General features: G+C 36.1%; 1 protein-coding gene across 6 annotated transcripts in view; it reads left to right on the forward strand.

Annotated features, from left to right (window-relative positions):
* Positions 1-14717, forward strand: part of Pcdh7 (protocadherin 7) — a 409627-nt gene extending 394910 nt beyond the window's left edge. For 3 of the 6 annotated variants that reach the window (XM_050149940.1, XM_050149941.1, XM_050149942.1), the window contains exon 3: positions 10522-14717. In XM_050149940.1, coding sequence (XP_050005897.1) covers positions 10522-10898 — 377 coding nt within the window. In that variant the 3' untranslated portion in view covers positions 10899-14717. The remainder of the gene's footprint in view (positions 1-10521) is intronic. The other 3 variants (XM_050149945.1, XM_050149946.1, XM_050149949.1) reach the window with 2 other exon arrangements.
* Positions 14718-18502: the final 3785 nt, after the last annotated feature.

Raw genomic sequence — 18502 nt, forward strand, 5'->3', positions numbered from 1 at the left:
CACACAAGTTCTATAAATGTCACACATACTGGGCTGTACTACCTGCTTCTCTACAACTTAGCGGCAATGTGAATTTCTTTTCTAATTTTAAGAATCATGCTACCCAATTTTAGAACGGCTTAGTTGTCACTGCTAAGAATCCCAGCAACAAATATAACTAAAGTGTTGGGAAGGAAATCTTCAAGGTTACCCTTGAAAAGTTAGTTGCTTGCATATTATTGGTCAGAATGAAATTTGACTATGTTGATTGATCCTTTGAAAATAATACAGGCAACTAGATAACAGAGCAAAGTTGACATTTTTAAGGTTTTTAGCTAGATTATATAACTTTAAGGTCACATGATTCAACACCTATATAATTTAAGGCAGTTTTCCCCTCCATTTCGTTCAGAGTGTGGAATATGAACAGTCTTGCTTTTCGCCTTTTACAAGAGGAGCAATATAAATAGGTAAAGGTTCCTGTGTCCTCTATGAAATTTACCACAAATTTTGGGTCTCAAAACAGTGGAAATCCTTTCTATTAGAATTAAGTAGATCAGGAGCTTTACAAAAAAAGTTACAAGGTTGAAATCGATTCTCCTTTTTCTTTACTCAAGAAGATTATTTCTGTGTCTTTGTTAGTTCCTAGAGTATTCCCATGTTGTTTGGTTTGTAGTCTTAACTCCTGTCATCAGTGGAAACAATGCAGGTGGACTCCTTCTATTTCATTTTACTCTGACATTGACATGATCTTCTACCGCCCACTTTCTCTCAAAACCCCACCCTCATGGTTATAATTTGGGTAATTGGACAATCCAATATAATTTCTCATCTTTATGGCTCTATATTAACAATTTTAAGGGTTTTTTTGAAAATCATTTTTCCCTTTCATTATGTTACCTGACTTATTCACAGGTTCCAGGGATCTTGCTGTCAGCATTTGTGGATGTGAGATTTTTGCCTACCCCAGAAGGATTGCTAGAGGACACATGTACTGGAGTTTGCAATAAACCCACACAACTTTAGCAGGGTGAACTGAAACACATTATTGTGTGCCCAGAGCTGTCTTCTTCTCTTTTCAAAGGCTTCAAAAAGGTGCAGCAGTGCTATTCTAACACGCTCAAAAGAAATAGGAAGTAAATAAAAGAAAACATTTCAACGAGAAGCAAAAATCAATGGAGCAAACTAATCTAGGGCTGCTTCATTGATTTCCACCCCTACCTTTAGCTGCTCATTGAGTTTTGTTAGCTGGTCAGCCGAGGTCATCTCTTCCCTTTCCCTTTGATTTCCTAACTGGACTCGCCGAGCTCGTCAACATTCTTGGTCCTAATCGTGATTGCCATTTGTAGTGTCAGCCGATCAACCTATTGATCAGCGTCAGGAGCCAGCATTCTAAGTGTTCTAAAAATTTCCCCATGAATGTTTACTCAGAACTGCATCTCTCGACAGTACGTCAGAACTCACTGTTTACTGGAAACTTTCTCAGTGGTTGAAATCTCTTTCTCTCTGATTACAACCTCTAATGGAATCTCTCACAAATAGCCTGTTTTTACAGAAATTTCTGGTGAGATAAACTTTTCTGTGTGTTTAGGGAAACAGTCCAATAAACAACCCAAAGCAAAATGTTTGAGAGTATACCTGGGTAGAGCCCACAGCAATTAGAATAATTTATGGATTTTTCAAGATCACTATATGAAAAAGGAAAATGATTCAGCATCATGGATTTTGCTACTTTAGAAATTAAATTATTGAATAAATTCAAATTGCTATGATTTGCCCTTGTTCAAAACTAGTCTTACTACATTACAATTCTACTCTTTATGTTTTTTTTAAATTTTTACTATGATGTGTTTTACACTTCTGCCAAAAAAATTGTTGAAAAAAAACACGATTAAATTCTTTAATGTTATAGCTACTACTTCATCTCAATATAGTCACAAAGGCCAAAATATCTTAAATCAATATTTAGCAAAAATCACATTTATTTAGTTTCTGTATATTTAGTAGAATCTTACATTGTATTATTATTCTCTGACTTCCTACTTCAAAATATATTCTGCAATGATGAAGAGAAAATAAAAAGAAATAATACCTATGGCATGATTCTTTTTCAGTTTTCTTTCCTTTTACACTTTTACTTATACAATACAATAATATAACAGTCTAGTGCAGTGTATTGTTTTGGAATCAACGATAAGATTCCCACTGCCTTTAAGTATGGAACCCAGAGGTATTCCTATAGCAATAGAATCGCTATGTGCTATAAACCTCCATTCTTAAAGAAGTTTTATTTAGTGTTGAGTATACATTCTGTAGCTTCCTGGCCAGCAATAAGCAATTGACTAACCATCAGACTATAGAACTAATGAGGAAAATGGTTATGACAGCAGATGATAATCACCCAGTTGTCTTAAAACTCAGAAATTTCAGGCCATTAGTATAAAGTGATTATAAATTGATACTTACTAATCTTTTAGTACCACCCAAGTGACAATTTCTAAGCAAACCATTATAATGTAGCTAAAATAATAAAAAAGCTAACAACTTTTTTTTTATCTAACCATTACTGGCTTTGTTTAAAATTCCATTATAACAAGAATTTATTTTGCTTTCCTGGGATAAGTGACCGATAGTACAAGACCCTTGTTGGAAGCAAATGATGAAGTCTGATTTTTTGGAAAGAAAGTTTTCAGCTCGATAAACACATCTCAAAGCACTAATTCTCCGCTAAATAAAAACTCACAAATTATCGAGTCTTTTAAACTTGGGCATTTAAAATTTTAACCTAATCAATTCTGTTTTTTTTTTATCCTCTTTGTATTTTTTTTAAATCTTTTCTTACTCAGAGACAGTTGCTACAGATAATTTCAATTATTTGAAACTAAGTTCTGAATTGTTATGATTTTCTTAACATTTGATTTTAATTCTAGTGGGTTGGGGAAAACTAAGTGCCAAACTACACCCTTTTTTGCCCATCTATTATGACGTGGGATATAAATTGGTACTCTGACTTGTGTATTCTGAGCTGCAACTACTGTATGGAAGATTATATCTACATGTTAGAGAAGGGAAAACTCTTAGTTTACAACAGAAGAATGATGTCCATAAATCCTCAAGTAGATGAATTCCAGAAAGAATCCAAGAGATTGGAAGGCAAATCACAGAGTGGAAAAATACACATACAAAATGATGGCCCCAAACTGTGTCTGCTCTCAGTGGGAGCTGGTGAAATAAATGTCCTGGTTCCTTCATGGGTTTCAGAGCTTCAGCCCGTCTGCAGAACTTCTTTCTACTCCTTACTCTCTGCTTCATCGCCTGATGCTCTGCTACCTCTGATTTGGCCTGGATGAAGAGAGGATTCAAACAGAAGCCCTATCTGATGTCCCTTAACTGATCATGCCCAAGCTGTCACCCTATTGTTTTCTGCTATTATGCCGTTTTCATGTGCCAACGAGCAGCTTCATATTTGTGTTGTTTCAGCAGGCATGCCTGGGATGAGTGTGTGGAGCCATGGCTGTGTGAAGTGAAGCCACATTCAGAACGACAGTGCTCTAAACCTCAGGGCAGCAAATGCTTCTTGCAATACATTCAATTGCCATTTAACTGAGCTTAGCCTAAGGTACAAAGCAAAGTTGCTGATGCTTTCAAACATTTTTAGACATTTTAATATTGTCTAGACATGTCAGCACTGAATGAAAACACTCCAAGGTATAGCACAGTGAATTTCTGTAATTAAAGCAGCCAAGTTTGGAACAGTTTATGAGCGAGTCCTCTGTTTGAACTTCTTAATTAAATGTGATTATATCTCTGAACATTTTCTCTGAAAACAATGTATCTGGAGTAATAATGGCCAAATTTTATCTACGAAGGGGACATGAATGAGGAAGAAAGCATCACTTGGGAGCAGTTAATATATTATAGGCAGCATGGTTGGCTCATCTGTGGTCCTTATTTATGTGATCTAGTTCTGCCTCCCCCCGCCCCTCCTTCCACCTCTCAACAAACAAGTTAGTGCTTCAAACAACACAGACTTCCTGCTGCTCCTGATTCAGGAGTTAGCATCTCTGTTTGCCTGTTGGCTTTTGCTAGGCTACTCTATGAGCTACAGTCAGCCACTTCGCTGCCTGGGGGATGGGTTTACTGAGACAGCTTTGACAGCCAGAGTTCTTTCTCCAGTGGCAATCATCTTTAGGACAAATGAGAATTTCTTTTCCGATGGTGGCCCCAGAACTCTTGGAGCCGTTGCAAATGCTGCCAGGCCTTTAGAAGGCCATGCTGGGGACAGTGCACCATCTTTTTTTTTTTTTTTTTTTTTTTTTTTTTTTTTTTTTTTTTTTTTTTTTTTTTTGCCTTTAGTTGTCAGTACGACCCTGGTTTTCGAAACAACACCTTTGTAGCAGGAGCTATTATGAGACATTAAAGAGGTGTGTGCAGAGAGATTAGAGGAATAGATGGGCTTTAATGGTCTCATTTGGCCCAATCATGTACATTTATCAGAAAGTTAGCAGAGTTTAGGATGAGTAGCCTTTTTGTCTTATCCCTTTAATATCAGAAAGCTACACTGTGTTTTAGGTATTAGTCCTGTTTTCATTGTCTTGGCCATAATTATAACCTCTGAGTCTTAGGTTCATTTGTTGCTTATTTGACAAATTTTTAAGTAAACGATGAGCTACATTGTGCTTTTCAAACTAAGAACAGCAGCAAGCCTTTAAAGACAGTGACAGCCATTGAGGTGAAGTTTGTATCACAAAGTTAGCTTCTTTTAACTATTAGTACTTATTTTTTAGAAAACTACAGTGAGAAATGCATAAATTTTCGAAGAAGAACTGGCAGGTTTAATTCTCAGGTGGGTCTTGATGAGCTAAGGTTTTTAAGCTTGGTAGTAGGCATCTTCACCTGCTAAGTCATTTTGCTGGTCTCACTTGTTTAAATAATTAAGCGTAGTAAAACACCATCTAATTGCCAAATTTCAGTAGAATTTAAAGATGCTTTTAGAAGAACATAGCATTTTCATTTTCTGGAACTCAAGAACAAGATGTCTTTAAACTAGAAAAAAGAGGAAAAGGTGTCAACACATTTTCCGTAGAAAGAAGAAAGTACATTTCCCTTTCACAAAGTTTTGTAAAGAATAGGCAGAAACTTGATTTTAAAGATCAAAGTGGAGGATTGTCATGAATGTTTGAAATGTAAAACACTGAAGAACAATCCATTTATCTCATGGGGTGTGCAAATTAAGTAATTTGTAAGTAAAACAAATGATATATACAGTTTAAAAATAAAGCCTCACTAGGAAGATTTCAAAGCACAGTACAACATCTGCATGCTTTCGCTAGTGAATGGTAAGAACAGTGTGTCCTTAGTCCCAGTCAAGGACCTGAAATACAGTTGCCAGAATTCTGACAAGAAGCATCATCACATACACCAACTTCCACCTGCAAAACCATCTACAGTTGAACGAAAAAGTCCTCTGTGCTCTTTGAGAATAATGATGGGTCAAATGCTGTAGGCAGCCATCTGGAGACACTGAGTGTCTCTGTAAATCTTAGCTTTATTGTTGTTTCTAAATATTGTACATATTACCTACCCGCCTTTCTTTTTTATTTTTCTTAATGAAATTATTACATTACTTCCTCTTTTCCCTTTCCTCCTCCAGCTCTTCCAATGTATCCTTCTATTCTCTCTAAGATTCATGGTGTCTATTGCCTTAAATGTTGTTACGTGTTTGTGTGTGTGTGTTTATGTGTCTCTGTGTTTACATATGTGTGTACATATTTACATATATGCGTATATCTACCTATTTATATCGATACGTGCTTGTGTGTATGTGTATGCACAATCTGTATAATGTTATTGATGTGCCCATGAATTCAGGACTGAATATTTGCTAATGTATGTGGGTGATTTTCATTGGGGGAAGAGTAGTTCCCCTGTTCTCAGCAGTAATTATCTCTAGTTCTTTGTCTAGCATTGAGGCATCATGAGATTTCCTCCCTTCACACTGTCACCTCCATTGGAGTCTGTCATTCTTGTTGAATTAGTTAAAGCAGCACCTTGAAGTCTCTGCCTGTGATTCCATACATCCTCCCTTCCTAGTAAGAATAAAAATCCCTTTGGAGAAAGAGCTTTACTTGTTAAATTAGTGTATGATTTTCCCTACTTTAGGAGATTGACAGTGTTTTTAAGTGTTTTAAGCCTTTCTTTGTACTAGGTGGTAAACAGTATGTGGCATCAGTTTTCTGTGCTATTTAGATACTTCTCTTTCTTAGCAGTCTCTCTCTTGGTGGTTTGGGTAGCAGAAATTGACCTCTAAATAACTCCTCTATTATATTTTAGAAAGAAGCAATGTGGCAAAATGGAGAAACCACCCTAAAGTAAAAGTCAGAACACTTACTCTTTGACCTCAGTATTCCATAGGTTTGACTCCTTAATGCATCTGCCTTCCTTGGTCTCCAATTGAAGTGATAAGAAAATGGAGACTATAGGAAGGTACTTCCCATATTCCAAACTACTCTAGGATTCCTTGCTATTGTAATGGCTTGAAACTGTGCTTTTGAGTAAGAAGCTAATTTTATGAAAGGACTTTAGCTGTTCAAACCAATGTAATCTCTCTAGTAAATTTTATAATTCCTTTAAAATGGAGAGTCACACAAGTATTGTTAATCAGGAAAAGACTTATTGAATACCATGTCTACTTCGATTCTCCTTAATATTTCGTAAAAAAAATAGGATTTGAGCTCAAAAAGCAAAAGCATTTTCCACCAAGGCTAAAGCCCTCAGTTTGGTTCCTAAGATCCACATCACAGGAGGAGAGAACCTGCTCCTACATGTTGTCCACTGATATAAGCATGCATTTCATAATGTGCATATTTGTATAGACATAAATTAATACATGCATGCACACTAAATAAATAAATAGGCAGAAAATTGAGACCTTTAAACAGCTGCTTTATCTTGAAATCATATTTAGAGAATATTATGTTTCCAAATGGGGCATTTTATGTTTCTATTAATGTATTACATGCTAACAAGATTTACATTAGCTGTTTTCCATCTTTATTCTGTTGAAAATAATTAGAATAATACTACATTAAAGATATAATAACTTTTTCAGAGGTTAAAAAATGCATTTTTGCTGTGTGGTAGTGGCACTTGCCTTTAACCCCAACACTCAGGATTCAGAGACAGGAAGGTCTCTAAACTTGACATCAACCTGGTCTACAGAGAGAGTTCTAGGAAACCCTGTCTCAAAAAGCAAAATACTTCTTTTAAAGGCTAAAAGGAGGTAATGGTTATAGAAAGTTGGCCCCCATAATCCTACAGGATATTTTAAAAGCCTTTTATGGAAGAGAGAATTAATCTCAATGATCTTCAATGTTCCCATATAACTTTCTTAAATGGTAATAATAATATATGCCTGTATCATTGAAATAAGAAAAACATATAATCACAGAGAACTACTATTATACTCATCAATTCCTTTAATAAATTGCTTCATAATACAAATTGCGTGGATTAATCATTGGCATTGCTTTTGAAGATTTATTTCAGTCATCAGGATGGAAAGTTTTGATTGCTCCTGATGACTCCCTTATAGTTGTTCTTGATTATTTTCTAAATTTGATGCCAAACAGTGCAACATGTCTCAGCCAATTAGGCTTGTCAACTCCACTGTGGTCCCCAATCATGTGCTTGACTTTGGAAATGACAGGAGGTTCTTATTAGAAGTAGTGCTTTTTGGATAGAGAAGTGGCAGCTTGCAAATAGACTGAAATAGACTGTGGCGGGGGGAATGTACAATGCCTGTCATTAAAAGTGGTAAGAAGAAAACATTTTTAGTAGAAAATACTCTAGATTGTGAAGTAAGGACAGAGGGGAAGATTGAATACTTCATGAGTAGATGATTAGAAAATGAATCAAATTCAAATCAATTAAATCTTTTAGTACTTACATACAATTTACCAGAGTAATAAGAAGAGTGGTTGGAACATCAGCATACCTGTTCAGTCTCTTCTAAATACATCTCAAAAAAGGCAATCAATTTAAAACTATAAATAAAGATTTCTACAAAGCATCTTGCTACAGAGCCCATTATGTATGCAAAGAAACAGGATGAAATGATAGAGAACAATTTGGTGTCATTTCAGCCAGAAATAACCACCTCTTCCATGAAGATATTTCCTGTTTCAGTAACTAAATGCCAGTGTTCTTATGTATGCTGGATAAATTCTATAAGGTGGTGTAGGAGGGTCTTCTTTCTATGTGCTGCTTTCATTGGTCGAATAAAGAAACTGCCTAGGCCTTTTGGTAGGGGAGAACTTAGGCGGGGAAGACAGGACTGGAGGCTGAAAGAAAGAAGGCAGTGTGGCAGACACCATGGCTCTCCTCTTTGAGATGGACCCTGGTTAGTCTCCTACCGGTAAGCCACAGTAAAGTGGCTATACAGATTATTAGAAATGGGTTGAATCAAGATGTGAGTTAGCCAATAAGAGGCTAGAACTAATGGGCCAGGCAGTGTTTAATGAATACAGTTTCTGTGTAATTATTTTGGGGTTAAGCTAGTCCAGCGGCCAGGAGCCAGGCAGAACGAAAAGCATCCTGCTCCTCCTCTATTACAACAATAAGGAGAAAAAGTGCTTTGAATTTCTGAAAGAGGCGAGTAAAATAAATGCTTGGAGTGATAAAATAGACATGATCAAATTGTTTTTTATTCAAAGTATGTATGTCAATCAAGATGGGTTTTATATCTCCACAGATTTCATATTCCCTATGTAAATCAAATGGATTACAAAATCATATTTAAAAAAAACATTAACTTTTGTTTGTTTCGCTTTTTTAAGAGATGATGCAGCAAACGGGTTCAGCATTAAGAAAGTAACGAAGGTGTGTGTGTGTGTGTGTGTGTGTGTGTGCGTGTGTGTGTGTGGTGGTATGTGGTGTGTGTGTGTGATGGTGGTATGATGTGGTGTGTCTGCATATTATAATTGTGTTCATTTGTATGCCTGGTATCCATTAAGACCAGAAGAGGGCATCAGATTCCTGAGAACTGGAGTTACAGTTTGTGAGTTACTGTGTGGATGCTAGAAATGGAATCCAAGTCTTCCAAAGGGTAGCCAGTGCTCTTAACTGCTAACCAGTCTCTCTAACTTACCCACCTTTACTTCACTGGACTCTTAAAGAATTTATGCACCAGAATTCAACTTGAAGTATGAATACTTTCAATGAATATCTGTTAGTAACCCATCTATAAAGGAAAATAATATAAACAAATTATTGAATAGTTATGGCATATAGTAAAATAAAACTTAAAACTGCTGAGAATCATATAAACAACTCTGTCATTTTAAAACCTAAAGTACGTGGGATTATGAATATTTTACTATTTATAAGTATCCATGTTGGAGTCAGAATTGGTTTATTTTTAAGTCCAATTATAATAAGTCAATACCCATTATGATATTCATTGGGGTGATATCATATTGTGCTTTTATGTGTAATAAATTAAACTATACAATGCATTAAATTAAAACCTACAAGTTACTGTTTCAAAATCTGCTATGGTAGAACAAGTTTTTGTCTCTTTATCTCTCTAAAAATTAGCAAAAGTCAGTAAGTAGATTTGTAATTCTAAGAAAGTGTATAATCACACATCATGATTTTATCCATGCATACTATAACTGCAATATTTAATTGCAATCTCTAAGAACTCTGTAGAAATGACTTAGGTGTTGGGAAATGGAAGAAATTTCCCATTCCTTTGATAAACAACATTAATTAGAAACATATGCCCTTCCATCGATCATTTCTGAATATAACCACACTTATTCAATACATTGTATCCCAGATTTCCATTCAGCAAGTTCGTTTGTAGATGTATTTCCAAGTAACACACAGGCACTGTCTTCCCACACACATTAGGTCATCTGTCGTGGTGGTAGGGGATGGAGGGTGGTGGGATTGGATTTGGGGTGCTATTGCTAATGTGCTCACAACTGTAACCTGCTTGTTCTTTGCTTTTGAACTTAGTATCATTTAATGTACTGTCAGTTTAGGTTTTATTTCTCAGTCACCTTTGTGTCTTAGAATATATTTTAAGTATAAGGTTCTGCCTATTTGCGTATTCTATGAATAATGCATAAGTGAATCCAATTGACAACAGCAGACTATTTGCGGGAGAACTGTATAGATACAGAACTGTATAGATACAGAAAATTATGTTTTAGGATTTAATAATTTTTCTTGTTTATGTGGAAAATTAAAATCCATTGAAAAAAAAAAATATATATATATATATATTCACTTAGCACTTGAGAATATCTGCATGCCTTTGCAATATACCAAATGAATATATAACTGCTTATTTTACATACACAAATTAGCATTTCTCCATTTCTCTTTTCCATAGTACTTATTTTTTGCAAAACCTTATCTTTACTATACATGAAATAAGTACTGTTCTCTGGAGTAATGAGTAGCAGGCTCATATGCCGCAGGAAACCCTGTTGAATCATGTCTAACACTGATGTTTTTCTTCTTGTCTTTCAGATTCAAGGCCTCTTCCAGATGTAGCTCTGACTGGCAAGTGCACCCGTGAATGTGATGAGTATGGCCACTCAGACTCCTGCTGGATGCCAGTGCGCACTTCCCCTGAGAGGAAGAAGAGCCAGCCCAAACTCTCCACTTTCATGCCTGTTGATGAACGAGGAAGCCAGGAAAAGCTGGCCAATGGCGAAGCTGCCATCATGGGTGACCGCAACAGAAACCTCCTGAACAAAAAGTTGACCTCATCCTACGAGACCTTCAGTGCAGCTAGTTTCAGCAAAAGTGAGGAAGCCAACCCTGAGGATATCCCTTTAACAAAAACAGGGGAATATAAGCCATCTCCTGTCAACACTCTCACTAGAAGAGAAGTTTACCTGTAGGCTGTCCAGGAGCGACAGCAAAGTTCTTTTCATGTAGGAGGAGAGTTAAGGGCAAAAACATGACAAAGTAAAACCATTTAAATCACAAAGAGGGGGCTACCAAAGAGACAAAGCGTTCCTGCCACTTTCGCCTCCAAATCAGGCCTTTAGTGATATTGTTTGCCTGATGACAATGTACAAAGTAGAATCCATTCTTGTCACTTGCATGTCTACACCCTTCACTGATCCCCAACATCTACTCTCTTTTTCCTACCCCTACCCACTCAAACCCAAATAACAACAACAACAACAACAAAAAGATGATTGCAAGTTCTTTTCATGGTAACAAGTCTGATTAGCAGAACACAGCACACCCTCATTATCCCCAACCTGAAGCATGATTTTGGTCACTTTGATTTATTTGAGTGTCATCTGACTGACTAATGCAGGACCAGTGAAAATATACTTCAGACATGAGATTACCAATTTATTATTGTTAATGTCAGCCCTTTGGAATTTATAATAATCCCTTTAATGGTGCAGTCTTTATACAGGGGACCTTTTGAAAAAGTTGTTTAGGAAGACTACAGCTTTAATTATTAAACAGACATTAAGAGCAAAGTCAAACTCAGTGGGAGAATGCAGTCCCAAGATGCCATACGCTGTTATTATTTTCAGGTCAAGGGCATCAACTTCTTTTCCATACATTCACAGATTATATTCACCCAGTCTTGACACATCAATTACATGAATTATGACTTGTAAAATATGTTTTGGAATAGAATCACTAATGAATGAACTTGAACTATTATGTCATTATGAGGCCAAAGATTACATGGCAGATCAGGGAAGTAATGAGGTTGATTTGGCCTTGACATAGAAATCCACTAGACAACAGAAGCAACAGTCTCCATGTAGACACAGATACACTCAGATATTAACCTGTTTTATATTAACTCTTTCCCCAGAAAACAGTCTCATTTGAAAATGCATTTTAGCTGAATGCTCAGAAAATTAAAGAACTAATGAAACACATGTTTAGTATGATAGGCAACTGATCAAAGCCCAAGTCTAGCCTCATATATTACTGTCAGGGAAGGTTCTACTTTTTAAAGTCATATTGATGCATAGTGAGATATGGAAAGACACACTGGAATTTGCTTTTAGGAGGTCTCCTATTGTTATTTTAGGATCCCAGCTTTTCTTAATGATCCTATTATCATTTCTAAATAATTGCATTTTTTCACTTGGTCAGAACAGAAGTGCATTAATTTCTAATTCTGTGCAATACAGAAACATTTTGAGACAACATTTAAATAATATAACCCCTTAATTGACTTTGATTAGAAAATTATTTGATATGCACCTCAAACAATTTCTGAACATGAAAGAATGAGTCCTGGACAGTAATATTTATCATAATATATGCACCTCGAATTTGCCAAGTATGTAGATTTGTCAAGGGATACAGAATATGCAGACTTTGAGATCTTTGCTCTATGCAAGATGATTTTTAAAAATTGAAATTTGAGCTGGGGCATTCAGAAGAAAGTGACAATCCATGGGAAGAATAGGGGATGGCAGGTAAAGAGAACAAATGTTCTCATCACTGAATGTCGGTACCTTGGTAAAGGCACAGCCTTGAGAACTTTCTACAAAACTGTAGAGACTCTGTAGCTTTGGGTAGTTTCATGCTTTGCAGAAATTTTTAGACTATAAGGTGAAGACACCTAGGCTATAGGTTAATAATTCACAGTAGGTCATCAAAACACTTATCTTTGAGGGATATTTCTCTGGTGGGTCTTTTGGGATCATTTCCTTATGCTCTTTCTTGAGTGGAATTTTCCTTTTGATGTTAGTTTATGTATAATAGGTAGAATGAAACAAGATGTAATTGAGATAAAAAACCTTGGACTAAAATATCAATAATTGAACATGCTTATGTTTGGTTATGATTTACTCTATGGAAAGATGAAATTTTAGAACTTTGTTAGAAAACTGCATTCAAGCAGTTCTGCCTTGTATAATCTGTAAGTACCTATTAAGACAAAATACTTCTAAAGATACTTATGAAAATGTATACATATTTTTCTTGCACGTTACAAAGGAAATAGTTGCATAACACTGATGTTCAACACTTTTTTATATGCATATTTCTTTTTTTCTTGGGACACTTGAAGCCACTAGATAGCTCATTTCACTCTTTAAATCCTTTGGTTGTCTATTAAGCTAATACAGGTCACACTGGACCTACAGATTTATTCAATCCACATTCCACAATGATGTTTGCACCACATGCCAGGCAGCCATGTCATTGTCATTTAGCGTGTGAACCTCTCTTTAGAAGTAAAATGGATGTGAAAGAATAAAATTCAGTGTACTGTAAGTATTTGAAGTAATTCTAGTAGAATTAGTTATCATAACATGTTTATTATATAATGAGCTGGCATGACACAGAAATATATTTTGTGTTTGTATGACTTTTATTTTGAATAGGTTAAATCTGGTGCCACTCCATATATAGAGTGCTTTTGAAAAAAAAAATAAAAACAAAAAAATAAATAAATGAGTGAATGCAAAATAAGCAACTGTGCCTTTTATACCTCTTGTTATGGTAAAAAAACAAACAAACAAACAAATGGTTGTTGGGTTTGGATAATGAGGGGAAAGGGGCTATTCCCAACTTTTTTGATCCTGTATATTTATCCATGTTTATTTTCTGAGAATAAATAATATATTAAAAATTTGCCTTCTGACAAACTCGGATAATAGACCAGTCTTAAATACTGTTCATTCATGAGATAGGATTCAGGCATTAATATGGGGCTGCTTAAATTTCACTGGACAATGAAATCACTGGTTATACAATCACATAGGGAAGTGTTATCAGGGGTGAAATGAGTCCATTTCGCAAGGTAGAATATTGATTTAGAAATCTTATTTTTTTCATTTTTTTAGGTGTTCTATAATTTTGGGTTGTACAGTATATAAACTCTCTTTGTTTTCTGTACACAGACTCTCACGTGGACTTCTGCATGATTATACATTAGGGCACACTTACAAATTGAGCAACTGTAAAAACGTATGTGTATTTAAATGTCTGCAGCATCTGTTTAAAGTTGACTGCTCTGTCTGAATCTCCAGATACTATTGTTGTCTGATTTTTTTGACTGGCCTGTTGCCTGAGTTTTAAAAACAAAGGAGGCATTATTTTTATGAGAGGAAGAACTAAGGTGGAACACAGGATGTGTGCCTGAAAGGCTACCCTGGGGAGGCCGGGTAAGAGGAAAATACAAAAGGAAACACACAGGCCAGAGAGAAATTGCTAGGAATTAAACAGCCATCTTAAAGCAGCTGGGGGAAATCTTAAGACCTATGACATTTCAAATGATAGGTTATGTTGGTCATAAATAAATAGCTGCATCCTTAATATAATAAATAGAAGAAAAGTTCATCAGGAATATGAGAAAACTTGTGGGTGGTGACCCAGGCGCGGTGTGTGTGACATCTGGATGCAGCCTCATTCGTTCAGCTACCTAGGGTTTACTTTCAGACTACTGTCTTACGTTTTAAAGCACTTGCATTCCGTGTGGTACGATCTGTTTGTAATGCTCATCGCTGACTATTGTTCTGCTACTTGGATGTTGATAGTGAAGCCGAGAACAATTAATCATCATTGATTATGTCACTATGCACGCGACTTTGCTAAACATGGCGAAATGTATTAAACACTCGTCCACCTATTTATGAAATCCTTTACATAATTTAATTTGCTTTTGTACAGTTTTATGTAAATAAATTGCTTGTCATTTTTGTCTTTACAAATTAAAATATAACATGATCAAATGGTTTCACGTTTGTTAAGTGTGCTTCTCTGTTGACAGTTAATTCCGTTTTGACTGGAAAAACGTGAATGACTAGCTGAGTCACTTTGACTTAATATGGATTGCTTTCTGCTAGCTTTAGGTAAAGCAAGTCAGATGATGGGATGATAACTGAACCCTGTGTCAGGGGCTCTTGGCAGGTGTCAGACACGGAAATACACCATTAAGAGGTAAGAATAAAACTTGGTTCAGATTGACTTTGTCAACCTGGATCAAACCTTCTAGAAAGTCTGATACCAGGTGATTAATTCTCAACACATTTAAATACAGTACAATTTGGGAGAAAAAATTGGAGAAACTTGGGGCATAAAAAAAAAATCCAGGTAGAATACAATCCCAGGAACACAAGAAAGCATAATTACACTGAAACTTAACTCAGGGCATATGTCATTTCTTCTAAGAATATGGCCTAACTGTCTTAGTTTGAGAGTGTAATGAAAAATCTGGCCTGGTCTTCGTCACACAGATGTCATACAGGTCATTCATTTTGGCTATTAGCCACCTCTATATCTGGTTGTAGGATATTGAAGGAGCTTCCTGGCTACACAGGTAACATAAGGGTCATTTGAGCTATTACCTACCTTTGTTCCTGATTGTGAGAGCCTTGGGAGCCTCTCGCTGTATTACTAGTCACCTCTGGTTCTGATTGTAAAAGCTTGTTATGGCCTGGTCTATCAAATAACATACATCACTAATCTATTAATAACTTCCAATTCCCAGCTTTCTGGATGGAAGAACAGGTTTTAAGACCATTCCTTTGAGAGGACATTGCTATGTGCTTAACATTTCTGGTTTTTCCTAGAGGTTTCTGGGTACAAGGACCTTCTTGCTCCCAAAACATGTGTAATTAGCATATTACTTTTCTTAGTAGTAGAATGGAACTTATATTATTCTTCAGGAATCAAGATATGTCTGGGCCAGTGACACAACTAGCCTCAAAATATTATACATAAGAACTTTTTGTTTTTTGAGATAAGGTTTCTGTGTGAACCAGTCCTGTCTATTCTGGAACTCACTCTGTAGACCAAGATGGTCTCGCACTCAAAGCGATTCACCGACCTCTGCCTCCCAAGTGCTGGGATTGAAGGCATGCGCCACCACCACCATCCGTCCTAAAGAGAAAAAAAATGACAAAATATCTTTTTAAGTTTTATTTATTTATTTTCTATTCAGTGTTCTGCCTGCTTGTATACCTGCAGGCCAGAAGAGGGCACCAGCTCTCGTTACAAATGTTTATAAGCCACCATGTTGTTGCTGGGAATTGAACTCAGGACCTCAGGAATAGCAGCAAGTGCTCTTAATCTCTGAGCCATTTTGCCAGCTCACACAAAATACTTTTAACAAGACCTTCCTTCCATTGGTACATGCAAAATTTCACCCTTAAGATTAATTTAACTCCAAATAAGAATGTATTTCAATAGAGGATTGTGAACATCATTTATTATTGATGTTTTGTGATCTGGGGAATCAAATTTAGGACCTAGTACCTGTGTTCTTCTATAGATACACATTCCAAGCCTGCAGAATTCTTGTATTTTTTTCTGAGTTAATGACAACTAGAAAATCATTGCAACTTAAAATATATATCATGTGAGGTATAGGGAAAAAATCATTTGATACTAAGCATGGAATATATACTTTAGCCCCTTTTTATTTATATACACATATATCTCTTTTATATATCTTTAAACCATTTATTATTCTTTGTATCTTAATGTTTCTATTTGCATTTGTTGGAAGGTCATGTCCCTAAACATAAGCATACCATTTGCTCATGATCTTGGTATATGTCCAAACAACTGAATTCTCTAATCCCCAGGTCATGCCTTCCTTCTAGTCCTGAGACTTGAAAGAATATTTTCTGTGTGTAGTGATATATCGCAAGGGGTGTTTATACCATCTTGCCACAGCAAGAAGAGCTAAATTATAAAGACCCTCAGCTTGAATAAGCCTGTTTCTCTCTCCACAGTTTGAAAAACTCAGTTTTCTCGTTCCTTTTATTTTTTTTTTTTCCTAAATGGGATGATATATACTTTTCAAGTCAATGGTATCCTGGTAAATTGACTTTTATTGGCAATCTTCGCTTTCTAATGAAGGAAATGGGATGAAGTAAGATGAGGAAATCTGCTTCAGGACGTAATGAAGGAAGCAATGATATGTCCATCCATTTGATTTTCTGTCTCTCTAACGGTAAAACTAAATATCAGAACACCTTATAAGAAACAAAAATGCCATGTACCTGAAAGTGTATGTACTCCTTTACCTTGAAGTCTTAGGATGAAAGTGTTTTACAGAGCAAAATTATAAGTCCTCAGATATATAAATATAGCAAAGTACTTTAGAAAATATATAAACACACAATAGGTCAACATAAGCTGTCTGGTGAGCCTGAATAAATAACTTATTAGCTAAAACTTCTCATAGCATTTACAGGACCTCAGTTAGGTCCTCAGCATTCATTATAACTGAAAGAAAACTCATATTCTCTTCTGGCCTTCACAGGCATCCACACACACATAACAGGCACACAAACACAGCTACATAAATAAAAATATCTAAAGAAAATAAAAGATACATGGTCATGATTCTCAGGCTGAGGGTAAATTTACCACTGCCATTTTGAAGCATAGCACAGAGATGTCATCACTGTTCCTTGTCTTTAGACTGCATGTTACAGTTGCAAAGAGTTTCTTGGGATTAATCTAAATGTTCTCATAACACTTGCACATTCTCATTATAATCTGTAGAGATGATTAGGGTCATACAGGGAGGTGGATTTTATGGTCATTACATACTTTTAAAGTGATAATAAAAATTTGAACACACATTTCTGCTAGTATTGATGTTGATCCATTTAAATATTCATATACCGATCAAAATAATTTTACACACTGAGTGGCATATACATGAATATAGTTCTTATCAGACAAAACAGGAATTTGGGGAGTGGTATACTCAACAATGCAGATGGGCAGTAATGCATTGTCTNTGTATGTATGTATACACATACATTTATTTTCTCCTGACTACTCATGACCTTGTGTATTGGAGATGTATTTTTGGTAGAGCTTTAAGGACCGAAGTTATCAAAACTAGATATTCTCACCATCAAAATTCTTCTGTAAATATAGTTTTAGCAACCTACACTGATTAGTCACTTTGCTTTCATTCTTTTGTTCATCCTTCCTTCCTTCCTTCCTTCCTTCCTTCCTTCCTTCCTTCCTTCCTTCCTTTCTTTCTTTCATTCATTCTTTCTTTTTGAGTAAACTGTGCAAAGAAGACATCTATTAAGTAAGAACTGCCTCCACTTCTTGTATTCTCATTCTGAAATCTTCTCTATCCTTGAGAACTGGTTTGTAGTGTGTGTGTGTGTGTGTGTGTGTGTGTGTGTGTGTGTGTGTGTGTGTTTCTCCTAGGGGAAACTGTACCAGGCTGCGTGTGTCACACCTAATGGAGATGTATAATCAACTCCTGAGATGGCTAAAGTCTGACCTATGCTATGATTATCAGCTGCCTGCATATGCGTGAACCTATGGGCAGTGCCCACCTGGCAGTTCGGGGTTGGCAGCCCATGCTTACTTAAGGGCTGGGAGAGGTTTGCCCGGGAAGAGAGGAAAAGAAAAAGAGGAAGGAAAATAAGAGAGAGGGGAAGAGAGAGAGGAGAAGAAAAAGAGGAAGGAAAATAAGAGAGAGGGGAAGAGAGAGAGGAGGGGAAAAGAGAGAGAAAGTGAATAAAGTCCT

The sequence above is a fragment of the Alexandromys fortis genome, unplaced genomic scaffold (genome assembly GCF_014885135.2).
Source record: "Alexandromys fortis isolate MF-2015 unplaced genomic scaffold, M_Fortis_MF-2015_v1.1 scaffold_0, whole genome shotgun sequence".
Taxonomy (NCBI): domain Eukaryota; kingdom Metazoa; phylum Chordata; class Mammalia; order Rodentia; family Cricetidae; genus Alexandromys; species Alexandromys fortis.